Source organism: Ostrinia furnacalis, unplaced genomic scaffold, assembly GCF_004193835.3.
Source record: "Ostrinia furnacalis isolate ACB-3 unplaced genomic scaffold, ASM419383v2 OfSCF2617, whole genome shotgun sequence".
Taxonomy (NCBI): Eukaryota; Metazoa; Arthropoda; class Insecta; order Lepidoptera; family Crambidae; genus Ostrinia; species Ostrinia furnacalis.
The window spans coordinates 32,461-44,593 of record NW_021132856.1 but is presented as its reverse complement, the minus strand read 5'-3'; the positions used below and the strand labels follow the sequence as shown (position 1 = coordinate 44,593).

General features: G+C 42.3%; 1 protein-coding gene across 1 annotated transcript in view; it reads left to right on the top strand.

Annotated features, from left to right (window-relative positions):
* nst (phosphoglucomutase 3-like protein nst) overlaps positions 1-11,406 on the top strand; it is a 34,934-nt gene extending 23,528 nt beyond the window's left edge. Inside the window, 4 exon segments of the mRNA XM_028309136.1 lie at positions 4,351-4,509; positions 5,551-5,727; positions 8,339-8,509; positions 10,915-11,406. Of these exon segments, the coding sequence (XP_028164937.1) occupies positions 4,351-4,509; positions 5,551-5,727; positions 8,339-8,509; positions 10,915-11,001 (594 nt within the window). The 3' untranslated portion in view covers positions 11,002-11,406.
* The last annotated feature ends 727 nt before the right edge of the window (positions 11,407-12,133 follow it).

Here is a 12,133-nt window from a genome sequence, read left to right as displayed (position 1 = left end):
GAAACTGGCTATCTTACATCCAACTGCCGGAACACAACTATGCTGCTATCATTGTTGTTATGAGGTAAGGCGAACCTTAACTTCGGACTCCTCCTATGTTCTTCTGATTAATTTCGTTGCGGGTCCAATGACAGTTTAACTTTCCCCCGGGATAAACTTGACCTTCACTGGTTGGGTTTTTATTGGCGATCAAGCTGTAGATCCTGGCTACACAGGAGTTGCAGCGGTGGGAACGAGAGGTGGGAATCATTGTTGTCATGGACAGACTTAGGTAAGATGGTGGTAGCTATATAGCCTGGTAGTTACCAGTATTCTAGTATAAGACTCTCTATACGTGGACGGCGCCAACGGAGTGGGCGGGAAGAAGCTGAACATCATCAGGAAGAGTCTGGATGGCGAGCTGGATCTCAACCTCTACAACTTGGGCGGGAATGGAGGGAAACTCAACTTGAACGTGAGTATAGTCTGGCCTGCGAGCAATAGAATTTTGTCCAATGACCCCAAGCTACCCATCCTTATCGCTCGCGCGTAATTTATATTGCTGTCGCGCTCGCACACTCACTGCGGCCACCCCTCGCACAGTCGCGTAAGCAATATAATTACGCGCGAGCGATAAGGATGGGTAGCTTGGGGTCATTGGACAAAATTCTACGTGCTCACAGACCGGGCTTTAGAAAAGATTATTATAGCGCGCTCAACCACAGTTGAGGCGAACACGCAACACATGGCCTCAACTCTTGTTGCGCGAACTATAGTTAGTGGGCGCTTTCGAGAATATTCGCCAAAAGTTTGTTTTTACCCACAACGAGGAAGCTCTTGGCCTGCATCTCACCTGGTGAATAGCGATGATCACGCTGAAGGTAGAAGCGAGCTTCACCCAGAATCCTCAACCACAAAGAAACTGGCTATCTTACATCCAACTGCCGGAACACAACTATGCTGCTATCATTGTTGTTATGAGGTAAGGCGAACCTTAACTTCGGACTCCTCCTATGTTCTTCTGATTAATTTCGTTGCGGGTCCAATGACAGTTTAACTTTCCCCCGGGACAAACTTGACCTTCACTGGTTGGGTTTTTATTGGCAATCAAGCTGTAGATCCTGGCTACACAGGAGTTGCAGCGGTGGGAACGAGAGGTGGAAATCATTGTTGTTATGGACAGACTTAGGTAAGATGGTGGTAGCTATATAGCCTGGTAGTTACCAGTATTCTAGTATAAGACTCTCTATACGTGGACGGCGTCAACGGAGTGGGCGGGAAGAAGCTGAACATCATCAGGAAGAGCCTGGATGGCGAGCTGGATCTCAACCTCTACAACTTGGGCGGCCGTATATTGCCCGAACAGCTCTTTTCTGTAAAATGAAAATTGATTCTATGTCTGCTGCTGAGCCCCACAGTAAAAGACCATAAGACATAATACTATGAAAATAACTAAAATATACAAGCCTTGCTGTTTCAACATCAGTCAAGTTTCTGATCTTTCTCACCGCAAAGGCAGCTGAACTAAGTCTTCCCGCCAAGGCAGCAATATGGGGGCCCCATTGTAATTTACAGTCTAGGGTAATACCTAGAAAGACAGTAGAGTTTATCAGTTCAATGCGTTCATTATTTACTGTAATATTAGTATTAACTTGTTTGACATTAGGCATAGTGAATTTTAAACATTTGGTTTTTTTTGCGTTTAATAGCAAATTATTAGTTGTAAACCAGTCTAATACTTTGGAAAGAGCATTATTCACGTCGTCAAATATTTCCTGACGCCTGTCAGTTTTAAAAATTAAAGAAGTGTCATCAGCAAATAATACTATCTCACAAAGGTCCTTTGAATAAAAAGGTAGATCATTTATATAAATCAGAAAGAGCAATGGTCCCAGTATTGAGCCTTGGGGCACTCCCATTTTTAGGGGGGCGCCCGAAGAGTTAGTTCCGTGAATATTTACTTTTTGTAATCTGTCTGAGAGGTAAGAGTGTAATAGGCATAAGGCCTTGCCTGATACGCCATAATGTTCTAGCTTAAATAACAGAGTTTGATGATCAACACAGTCAAACGCCTTCGATAAGTCACGAATGCGACTCTCCTTACACTCAATCGCACACCTCCCAGCGTTTGCCCCGACCCTACCAGCGCGTCGATGTGACGTCACGGCTGGCAGGTATTATTATAGGTCGCTCAACGAAAGTTGAGGCGAACATACTACCACTGATGTAATATTTAAATACAGAACACAAACTAAACTGCACATTCAAATTCAAATATCAAAAACACTAACTACCTCGCTCTTGTTTAATGTCTGCAAGGAAGAAGGAAAACCCTTATCAGTCCTACTAAGTAAGATGTCAGTGTATACAGATACAAATCTTCGCTTGTGTTCATGGCCTCAACTCTTGTTGCGCGAACTATAATTAAGTAGGCACGTTCGAGAGGAAATTACGTGGTTTGGTTTCGAGATTCTTTGCTAGTAAGGACGACAACGCTTATGCTGCGTTTACACTGCGCGGAAATTAGCCAAGTCAAGTCAAAAAAACAGTGGAGTGGGGATGAATTATGAATGAATTTCATCCCCACTCCTCTGTTTTTTTTATATATTCCTTTATTCATTTTCAAAAACACCTTGCTATAACATTTCTGTATTTTTTATAAATGTAGTTTTTTGTTATTATTATACCTCAAAATCTTCTTATCTCTCCAGTGCGGCGCAGACTTCGTGAAGGTGTCTCAGAAGCCCCCAGTGGGAGTCGAACACATGCCTTTCCAGCGCGTGGCGTCGCTTGATGGCGACGGCGACCGGATCGTCTACTACTATCTTGATGACAAGTATGTGACTACTTATTTACTTTTTATTCTTATGGACCATTAGAAACCCTACGTCATTTGATAATAAGATAAGCTCCATTGCACGCGTTCAGGAAAGTTGTGCTAAGCTTGGAAAAACTAATTATTAAATTCCGATTTGGCCGATAGTAATGGGTCATAAGAACTCCTCCGCTCGGTTTCGATAAAGTGACGTCATCGTTCCCGCACCGGGCTGTCAGTGAACTTTTTTAGTAATTTGTCCATAACTTCGTCATTTTTTGTCGTAGAACAAAAATTTTTTGACTGTATATTAAGGATTTCTTAGCCCTATAAATCTATATTCACAACTGAAAATTGGCGTAATATCCCCCATGTTGGTACCCGCTGAAAAACAGCTTCGTGCTTGACGACTTGTGTCATCTCTGTGCATGTATGCACATAAATGTTAATTCTGAATAAAGGTAAATTCTATTCTATTGTAAAGGGAACGGCGAAATAAAATCGAGTTTGGGATCATGGGATTTGTATTTTCGAGCACTTAAGTGCTAGATGAGATGTCCAGGGACCTGATGATGGAGCCGGGAGGTGTCCATAGGAACTCTTGAACGATTTTTGGCCTTTTAGTGCCAGTTAAGCGTGTTTTTAGTTTTTTTTAACTATTAATTAAATTTTCAGAGACAAAATGAACCTCCTAGACGGTGACCGCATAGCGACGTTACTGGCCAGTTACATAACCGAGCTACTAAAGGCGAGCGAGGCGACCGAGCTGAAGTTGGGGCTGGTTCAGACTGCGTACGCTAACGGGGCTTCTACTAAATACATTACTGAAGAGTTGGTGAGTGTAAGATTTTAAACTTTCGCGTTCCATTTCAATTAAAATAGTAAGACACGGATCTTAACGCGACGTAATATTAAACGGCAAGTCGTGATACATAATGTAACTCATTAATAAACGTCGCGTTAAGACTTGTGTCTTACTATTTTAGTTGGTGAGTGGTTTGAATATAAATGAGTTTATACATCTTTCTGCGAGACACGTTCAATTTTATGATTCTATGTACAGCACTATATTTTTATTATTTTACTTACTCATAAAATAAATGTTCACCGAATACAAAAAGTAAAGCTTTTTGCAGTGTGGCGTTTGTTTGTTTTTATGAATAAGTAATTTTATTCAAATAATTTGTGCTTGTGTCGTAAACAATAATGGGATAAGTGTAGATAGTCGCAAATACATAATTCTTAATCTTTTAAGATATCTTTAGGGTCATCCTAATAAATAGACGACTGTCGACACGGAGCACCCGTCAGCAATCTTCTTGAGACGAACAAAAAATGTTGAGCCGAAGTGAATGAAAATGAGCGGGCGCCTTTTTGGCTCGAAAATATGCGTGTACAGTTTTAAGTCCCTTTGTTCTTTTTTTTAATTCTCTTTTTATGTCAAATAAAGCTTTCTTATCTTATCTTTATCTTATCAAATAGGCTTTTAAAAGGTGCTTTTACTCTAAGATCTACTATTGGTTCTTTTTACTAAAATAATTTTCAATATATTCCAGAAAGTCCCCGTGACCTGCGTTAAGACTGGAGTGAAACATCTTCACCACGCAGCTTTGTCTTACGACGTCGGCGTATATTTTGAGGCGAATGGTCACGGCACCGTGGTTTACAGTGCGCAAGCGAAGAGGACTATCGCCAAGATCGCTAGAGAAGGGTGAGTTGGTTTACCTTCACGATCATGCAGCTCATTTAGTCTCATAAAACTCATTTATTTTTTGCAAGTAGGATTTTAAAAAGAGTTTTTCACGTCCCAGTATTACTTTAGCCTACTACTGCTTCTGGACAATAAATAAGCTAATGCGGAGAAGAAGCAGCGCACAAAACTCAGTGACCGGTCTCTACCGTAAAACCATTCTTACCATAGTAACCTCGGAAGTATTGCCACGTCTCGTTCGGTGGCGTAGTGAGGCGGGTCGTTACATTCCCTCTAATATGGTCGAGTGAAGCGATGGCTGGTTCACTCGTCATGTCTGTGAACAGGCGCTGCTTTCGGGGACTGGTCAATCCAAGTTATTCAAATTTATGTATGCGAGTCATTTCTACTAGTACCTTAATATGTAAGTCTAGATATTAGCACGTCACTACCTTGTTTAATATACCACGCAATCTTGTATACCCATTCTTATGATACACCATACAAGAATGCATGGTAAATTCAGTGAACTGCTCCTGAATCGAATGTACCTACTACTACTATTTCTATTTATTTATATTAACCGGCAGACAGTGGTGACTGAGTTTGTTGCGGCGCTTCTTCTCAGCACTTGCCAAATGTTGGTCTCGAAGCGCTGGTAGGGTAAAAAGATTATGAGACATGTAGAGGCTCCTTAAGAGCATATGACGATTTGTAAGAACTATTTATTAGTCTAAACAAATAAAGAAATTTTGACTTTGACTTTGACTTTGTTCCCATCGCTTCAAATTCTGTGTAGCCGGGATCTAATCTTTGACATCCAATAATAACCCAACCAATGAAGGTCAACCAAAGGAAACCCAAGCAAAAAATGTTTGGCTGCAATCGTCATCATTAAGTCGTGGGTATGTAAGCAACAAGATGCTTTAACCCATAAAATTAATGAAATATAATTCAAGACAGTTGTGACTTCATCCAAGAAAGACTTTTTTATTATTATCAATGACTATCAAAATCTCTCTTCAGTTATACTTACCAATATTTTTCCTACAGCGAACCAGAGCAGCGCAAAGCGGCCCAACTATTGCTAGACTTCATCGACATGACTAACGAGACGGTCGGTGACGCAATCTCCGACTTATTCTTGGTCGAAACAGTGCTATGTGCGCGAGGGATCAACGCCAGGCAATGGATGGAGGCCTATACTGATCTGCCGTGCCGCCAGCTGAAGGTTACTGTACAGGTGAGAATAGTTTTCCTTTCTCGAACTTTCCCTCATTAGTTCATTCACAATCCACAAAATGAGCCGAATGATCCACTCACTCACTCATTCGTTTACAATATGTCAAAAGGTGAGTTAACTGGCCGTTCATTCGGTCAAATGTCAAAAGGCGAGCTGAATGATTCATTCGTTTGCCATACATCCATTCGAAAGGATAAAATGAGAGGTAAACCCCCCAGGTAACTTATGAAAACTATTAAGGTGCTACGGTTACTGGGGCGTTCTAAACTTCATCTCAAGCTCGCACTCTAAGATCGTTAATATATCATGACCAACGAGACGGTCGGTGACGCAATCTCCGACTTATTCCTGGTGGAAACTGTACTATGTGCGAGAGGAATCAACGTCAGGCAGTGGATGGAGGCTTATACTGATCTGCCGTGCCGCCAGCTCAAGGTTACTGTACAGGTGAGCCTATTTAAACAATCTATTTACTCATAAATTCGTGCTTACGTCAGAAGATGAGCTCACTCATTCCTTCTTCACATGTCAGATGATGTGCTGATTACTCATTCTTCGGTCACGTGTCAACTGTTCGCTGAAAGCATCACGTAAGTCAGGTTTAAGGCTCGATTTCGCTTGGTCGCGTACATCGGTCGAGCGTACGAATAAACACAATGTTCTATGAAGCACCGCACTGCAACGCCGTCGTCAGCGGCAGATGATTACATAGTACTAGTGTGTAATCGTGCACCGATGTCAGCCTAAAAGGAAATCAAGCCTAAATATAGTCCATTCATTCATTCGTTCACATGTCAAAAGATGAGCTGATTGACCCTTTGATTTGACTTTTTCTTCGACGATTCTCTTGGGTGTCTATACTGTCTATCCCAAGTAACTTTCACGCAAGCTTTGTGGTGTTACGAGGATTCTGGAGCGTTCTAAGCTTATGATGTTATCGCCCTTGCTCATCAATATAACATGACCAACGAGACGGTCGGCGATGCAATCTCCGACTTATTCCTGGTGGAAACAGTGCTTTGTGCGCGAGGAATCAACGCCAGGCAGTGGATGGAGGCTTATACTGATCTGCCGTGCCGCCAGCTGAAAGTCACTGTACAGGTGAGAATAGTTTTCCTTTCTCGAACTTTCCCCCATTACTTCATTCACAATTGGGTATTTGACACCATTTCCCAAAAATTCTAAAGCACAACCTTTTTAAAAAGACACTTCTTTCTGGTCTTAAAAACTTAATTAATTTTTAATTACCTGTAAATTACGATGTTTGGTTGCATTATAATTGAAAAAAGTAGTTTCATTTAGTTGATAAAATTGTGACGTCACATGCTAGTATTGCCGTACAAAAAGTACTTCAATTGATTGGTGGTGTCAAATACCCTATTCACAAAATGAGCCGAATGATCCACTCACTCACTCATTCGTTCACAATATGCCAAAATGTGAGTTAACTGGTCCGCTCATTCGATCAAATGTCAAAAGGCGAGCTGAATGACCTATTCACTCGTTTGCCATTCATCCATTCGAAAGGATAAAATGAGAGGTAAACCCCCCAGGTAACTTATGAAAACTATTAAGGTGCTACGGTTACTGGGGCGTTCTAAACTTCATCTCAAGCTCGCACTCTAAGATCGTTAATATATCATGACCAACGAGACGGTCGGCGACGCCATCTCCGACTTATTCATGGTCGAAACAGTGCTATGTGCGCGAGGAATCAACGCCAGGCAATGGATGGAGGCTTATACTGATCTGCCGTGCCGCCAGCTGAAGGTCACTGTACAGGTGAGAAAAGTTTACAATGAGAGCTATCGTTTTAGCGCTCACCAGTTGGCGCCACTGTAGAGTAAGGTCCTGTCACTTGCTAGTAGCGAAGACAGTGGCACCAACTTGTGAGCGCTAAAGTGGTAGGAGGACAATCGCATCGCATTTGCACTCATCAAGATGGCGCCACTGTAGAGTAAGGTCCTGTCAATCGCCAGGGGTGCCAACTGTTAAGTATAAAAACGATAGCCCTCATTACCTGAAGGATCCATTCACTCTTTCTTACGTCACTTGTCAAAAAATGAGCTGAATGAGCCAATCGTTCGTTCGTTCACGTACCTATTCTTCTCTGAAACTATCACATCGTACTATGCGCGCGCGGTATAAATGAGAGGCAGTGGATGGAGGCTTATACTGACCTGCCGTGCCGCCAGTTTAAAGTTACTGTACAAGTAAGACGGGCTTAATTATCCCAGGCAGGCTTAGATAAGGCGACAGATGATCGTTCTATTCCATCTATTCGTTCACGCGCCGCCTCTTCGCTGAAATCGATACGTAAATCAAGATAAGATTTGCCACCACGAACGTTAAAAAGCAAATTGTGAGAGTGCAACAGACGTATTCAAGTCGTCTGTTGCACTCCATTCACTTTTTCATTCGTGCTTGGTGAAGGATAAACAATGATCTTTCATCCCTTCATAGGTGAATTACCCATTCACTTAATCATTTTTTCACATTCAAAACTGTCTTTTCGTACGCAGATTTTACAGTAAAAGCTAAATTGGGAGCCTACCTCCAGGCATTGAGTCTGCCCATTGTTTGTTCAATAAACAAATTAACCTTGTTCCAGGATCGCAACGCCATCTCAACAACGGATGCGGAGCGTATCTGCACGGCGCCCGAGGGCTTACAGACGAAAATCAACGAGCTTGTAGCGGGATACAAACATGGCCGCGCCTTTGTAAGGCCTTCAGGCACTGAAGACGTAGTACGGGTGTACTCGGAGGCTGACACACAAGAGGTAATTGTATTTTGAGACTTATGCCCTAAGAGTTATAGTCCAATATCGATCTAGCACTGAAGACGTAGTCAGGGTGTACTCGGAGGCTGATACACAAGAGGTAATTGTAATTTGAGACTTATGCCCTAAGAGTTATAGTCCAATATCGATCTAGCACTGAAGACGTAGTCAGGGTGTACTCGGAGGCTGACACACAAGAGGTAATTGTATTCTGAAGCTTACGCCCTAGGACTTACAGCCTAAGATCGACGAGTTGGTAGCGGGGTACAAACATGGCCGCGCCTTTGTAAGGCCTTCAGGGACAGAGGACGTAGTACGGGTGTACTCAGAGGCTGACACACAAGAGGTAATTGTATTTTGAGACTTATGCCCTAAGAGTTACAGTCCAATATCGATCTAGCACTGAAGACGTAGTCAGGGTGTACTCGGAGGGTGACACACAAGAGGTAATTTTGGATTGTATTTTGAAGCTTATTCCCTAGGACTTACAGCCTAAGATCGACGAGCTTGTAGCAGGATACAAACATGGCTGCGCCTTCGTGAGGCCTTCAGGCACTGAAGACGTTGTGAGAGTGTACTCGGAAGCTGACACACAAGAGGTAATTGTATTTTGAGACTTATGCCCTAAGAGTTATAGTCCAATATAGATCTAGCACTGAAGACGTAGTCAGGGTGTACTCGGAGGCTGACACGCAAGAGGTAATTGTATTTTGAGACTTATGCCCTAAGAGTTATAGTCCAATATAGATCTAGCACTGAAGACGTAGTCAGGGTGTACTCGGAGGCTGACACACAAGAGGTAATTGTATTTTGAGACTTATGCCCTAAGAGTTATAGTCCAATATAGATCTAGCACTGAAGACGTAGTCAGGGTGTACTCGGAAGCTGACACACAAGAGGTAATTTTGGATTGTATTTTGAAGCTTATTCCCTAGGACTTAAAGACTAAGATCAACGAGTTGGTAGCGGGATACAAATTACAAACATGGCCGCGCCTTCGTAAGGCCTTCAGGCACTGAAGACGTAGTCAGGGTGTACTCGGAGGCTGACACACAAGAGGTAATTGTATTTTGAGACTTATGCCCTAAGAGTTACAGTCCAATATCGATCTAGCACTGAAGACGTTGTCAGGGTGTACTCGGAGGCTGACACACAAGAGGTAATTGTATTTTGAAGCTTACGCCCTAGGACTTACAGCCTAAGATCGACGAGCTTGTAGCAGGATACAAACATGGCTGCGCCTTCGTGAGGCCTTCAGGCACTGAAGACGTTGTGAGAGTGTACTCGGAAGCTGACACACAAGAGGTAATTGTATTTTGAGACTTATGCCCTAAGAGTTACAGTCCAATATCGATCTAGCACTGAAGACGTATTCAGGGTGTACTCGGAGGCTGACACACAAGAGGTAATTGTATTTTGAAGCTTACGCCCTAGGACTTACAGACTAAAATCAACGAGCTGGTAGCGGGATACAAACATGGCCGCGCCTTCGTAAGGCCTTCAGGCACTGAAGACGTAGTACGGGTGTACTCGAAGGCTGACAAACAAGAGGTATGTGTTTTTTTTTACCATACCGAAGAAACTCTTGGAATATTTTTAACTTTAACTTCCTTAGATTTTAAACGAATAGAGAATGAATCTCTTGGCCTGCATCCCACTTGATAAAAAGTTATGATCAGATCGAAATAAGACAAAAGAAAGAAGCAAGCTTTACTCAGAATTCTCAACCACAGAGGAACTCTCTTTGGCCTTCTTACATTCGGCTGCCGAAACAATAATGTTGCAACATTGTTGTTTGTCAACAGTTCCCATAGCTACAGACAGGGATAAAGTAAGCAGATATTGAAACCGCGACCTCAGACATAGTCGTCCGGCATGCGAACCACCTATGCCCGTTTTCACCATCAATCCCTAATTTTTAAGTGACCCCTATGGTAAGACATAACAGGAATTTTGTTTTCATAGGGGTCACTTAAAAATTAGGGATTGATGGTGAAAACGGGCACTAGACTAAGGGTTGTTTCCTAAGTCTTATGCCCGTTTTCACCATCAATCCATAATTTTTAAGTGATCCCTATGGTAACACAATATGAAATTTGTTTTCATAGGGGTCACTTAAAAAATAGGAATTGTTGGTGAAAACGGGCATTAGTCTAACCAGGCTAATGGATGTCTTAAAAATAGAGTGAAGCCTAAGCTCTGAGGAGGGCTGACATTGACATATCAAGACGTAACAAGGCATACAAATCTGAAGTCTCGCTGACGTATGACAGTCACAAAATCAGCCTCCTATACCGCTCTTATATCCCAGGCAGTGATGAACCGTCTAAAATCTGTTATTTTTAGTCGTGTTTTAAGTTTTTGAGTGTATTGAGTGTATACTTATTTTACCATTTTCTTTGCAGTCAGCAGACAAGTTAGCTGCAGAAGTCGCGCAAGCAGTTTTCGACTTGGCCGGCGGCGCGGGCGAGCGGCCAGTGTTACCCGCATAAACGAACTGTGATAGCACTGAGTTTGGCCACGCAAATACACACCTTACCCCGTTGAGATAGGCCGCTGTTTAACCTGCATGAGTTACCTAATTTTATACTGGCGCAGTTACTTGAGGAATTGGCCGAGACGAAACGCGAGCACGCACTCTGAAGTATTGGCGATGTACTATCGGCAACAGCGTTAACTGCCCATTGCTTGTCATGTCATCTCGTTCTATCGCAAAGAATGACCATTTGATGACAGCGAGAGCAAAAACGGAAATGGATAGTTAACACTGTGGTCGTGTGTACGGCGAAACTAACTGGAGTCCGTGTTTACACTGTCTCGATCAATTTCCCGCATAATGTAACTACGTCGTTCATTGTAAACACAAAATAATACATAAAGAATAGTTACATTGATAAGATTAATAACAAGGACTGAACATAAATACCTATAATTTCCGTGCCGTACCGTGGGTTCGATTCCCAGCTTAGGCAGTTCGATTTTTTAATTAATTTAATTTAGTTTGAGAAGTGAGTCTTAACACTAGGAAATATTAATACCTATAAGTTGTTTGCTAGTTGGTTAAGTTTTTACACCTAAATATTCATCATGGTTAATCTTCCTCTAGAGATGGATGGGAAATGTCTATGTCTATGCCTTGTGGCAAAAAAGTTTAAAAGACATGAGTGAAACTCCCCTACATAGATATTAAGATAAGCCAATATTCTTTATCTTTATTGTTTATTTATAATGATTTCAATTATTTTCCAGAAAGTCCCCGTGACCTGCGTGAAGACCGGAGTGAAACATCTTCACCACGCGGCTTTGTCTTACGACGTCGGCGTGTACTTCGAAGCTAATGGACACGGCACCGTGGTTTACAGTGCGCAAGCGAAGAGGACTATCGCCAAGATCGCTAGAGAGGGGTGAGTTAACTGATCATAACATCAAACAGGACTATTTCCCATCTCTCGTTCCGACCACTGCAACTTCTGTGAAACCAGGATCTAGTAATATAATGGGCGCGCCAAGAGAACCATCCCTATGATCACAAGGGAAAGGTGAGTTGACTAACCATCATCATCATCAGAATATTTAGGCTGAGTTGCACCAGCTAACTTTAAGAATAAGAATAAGAACACTTTA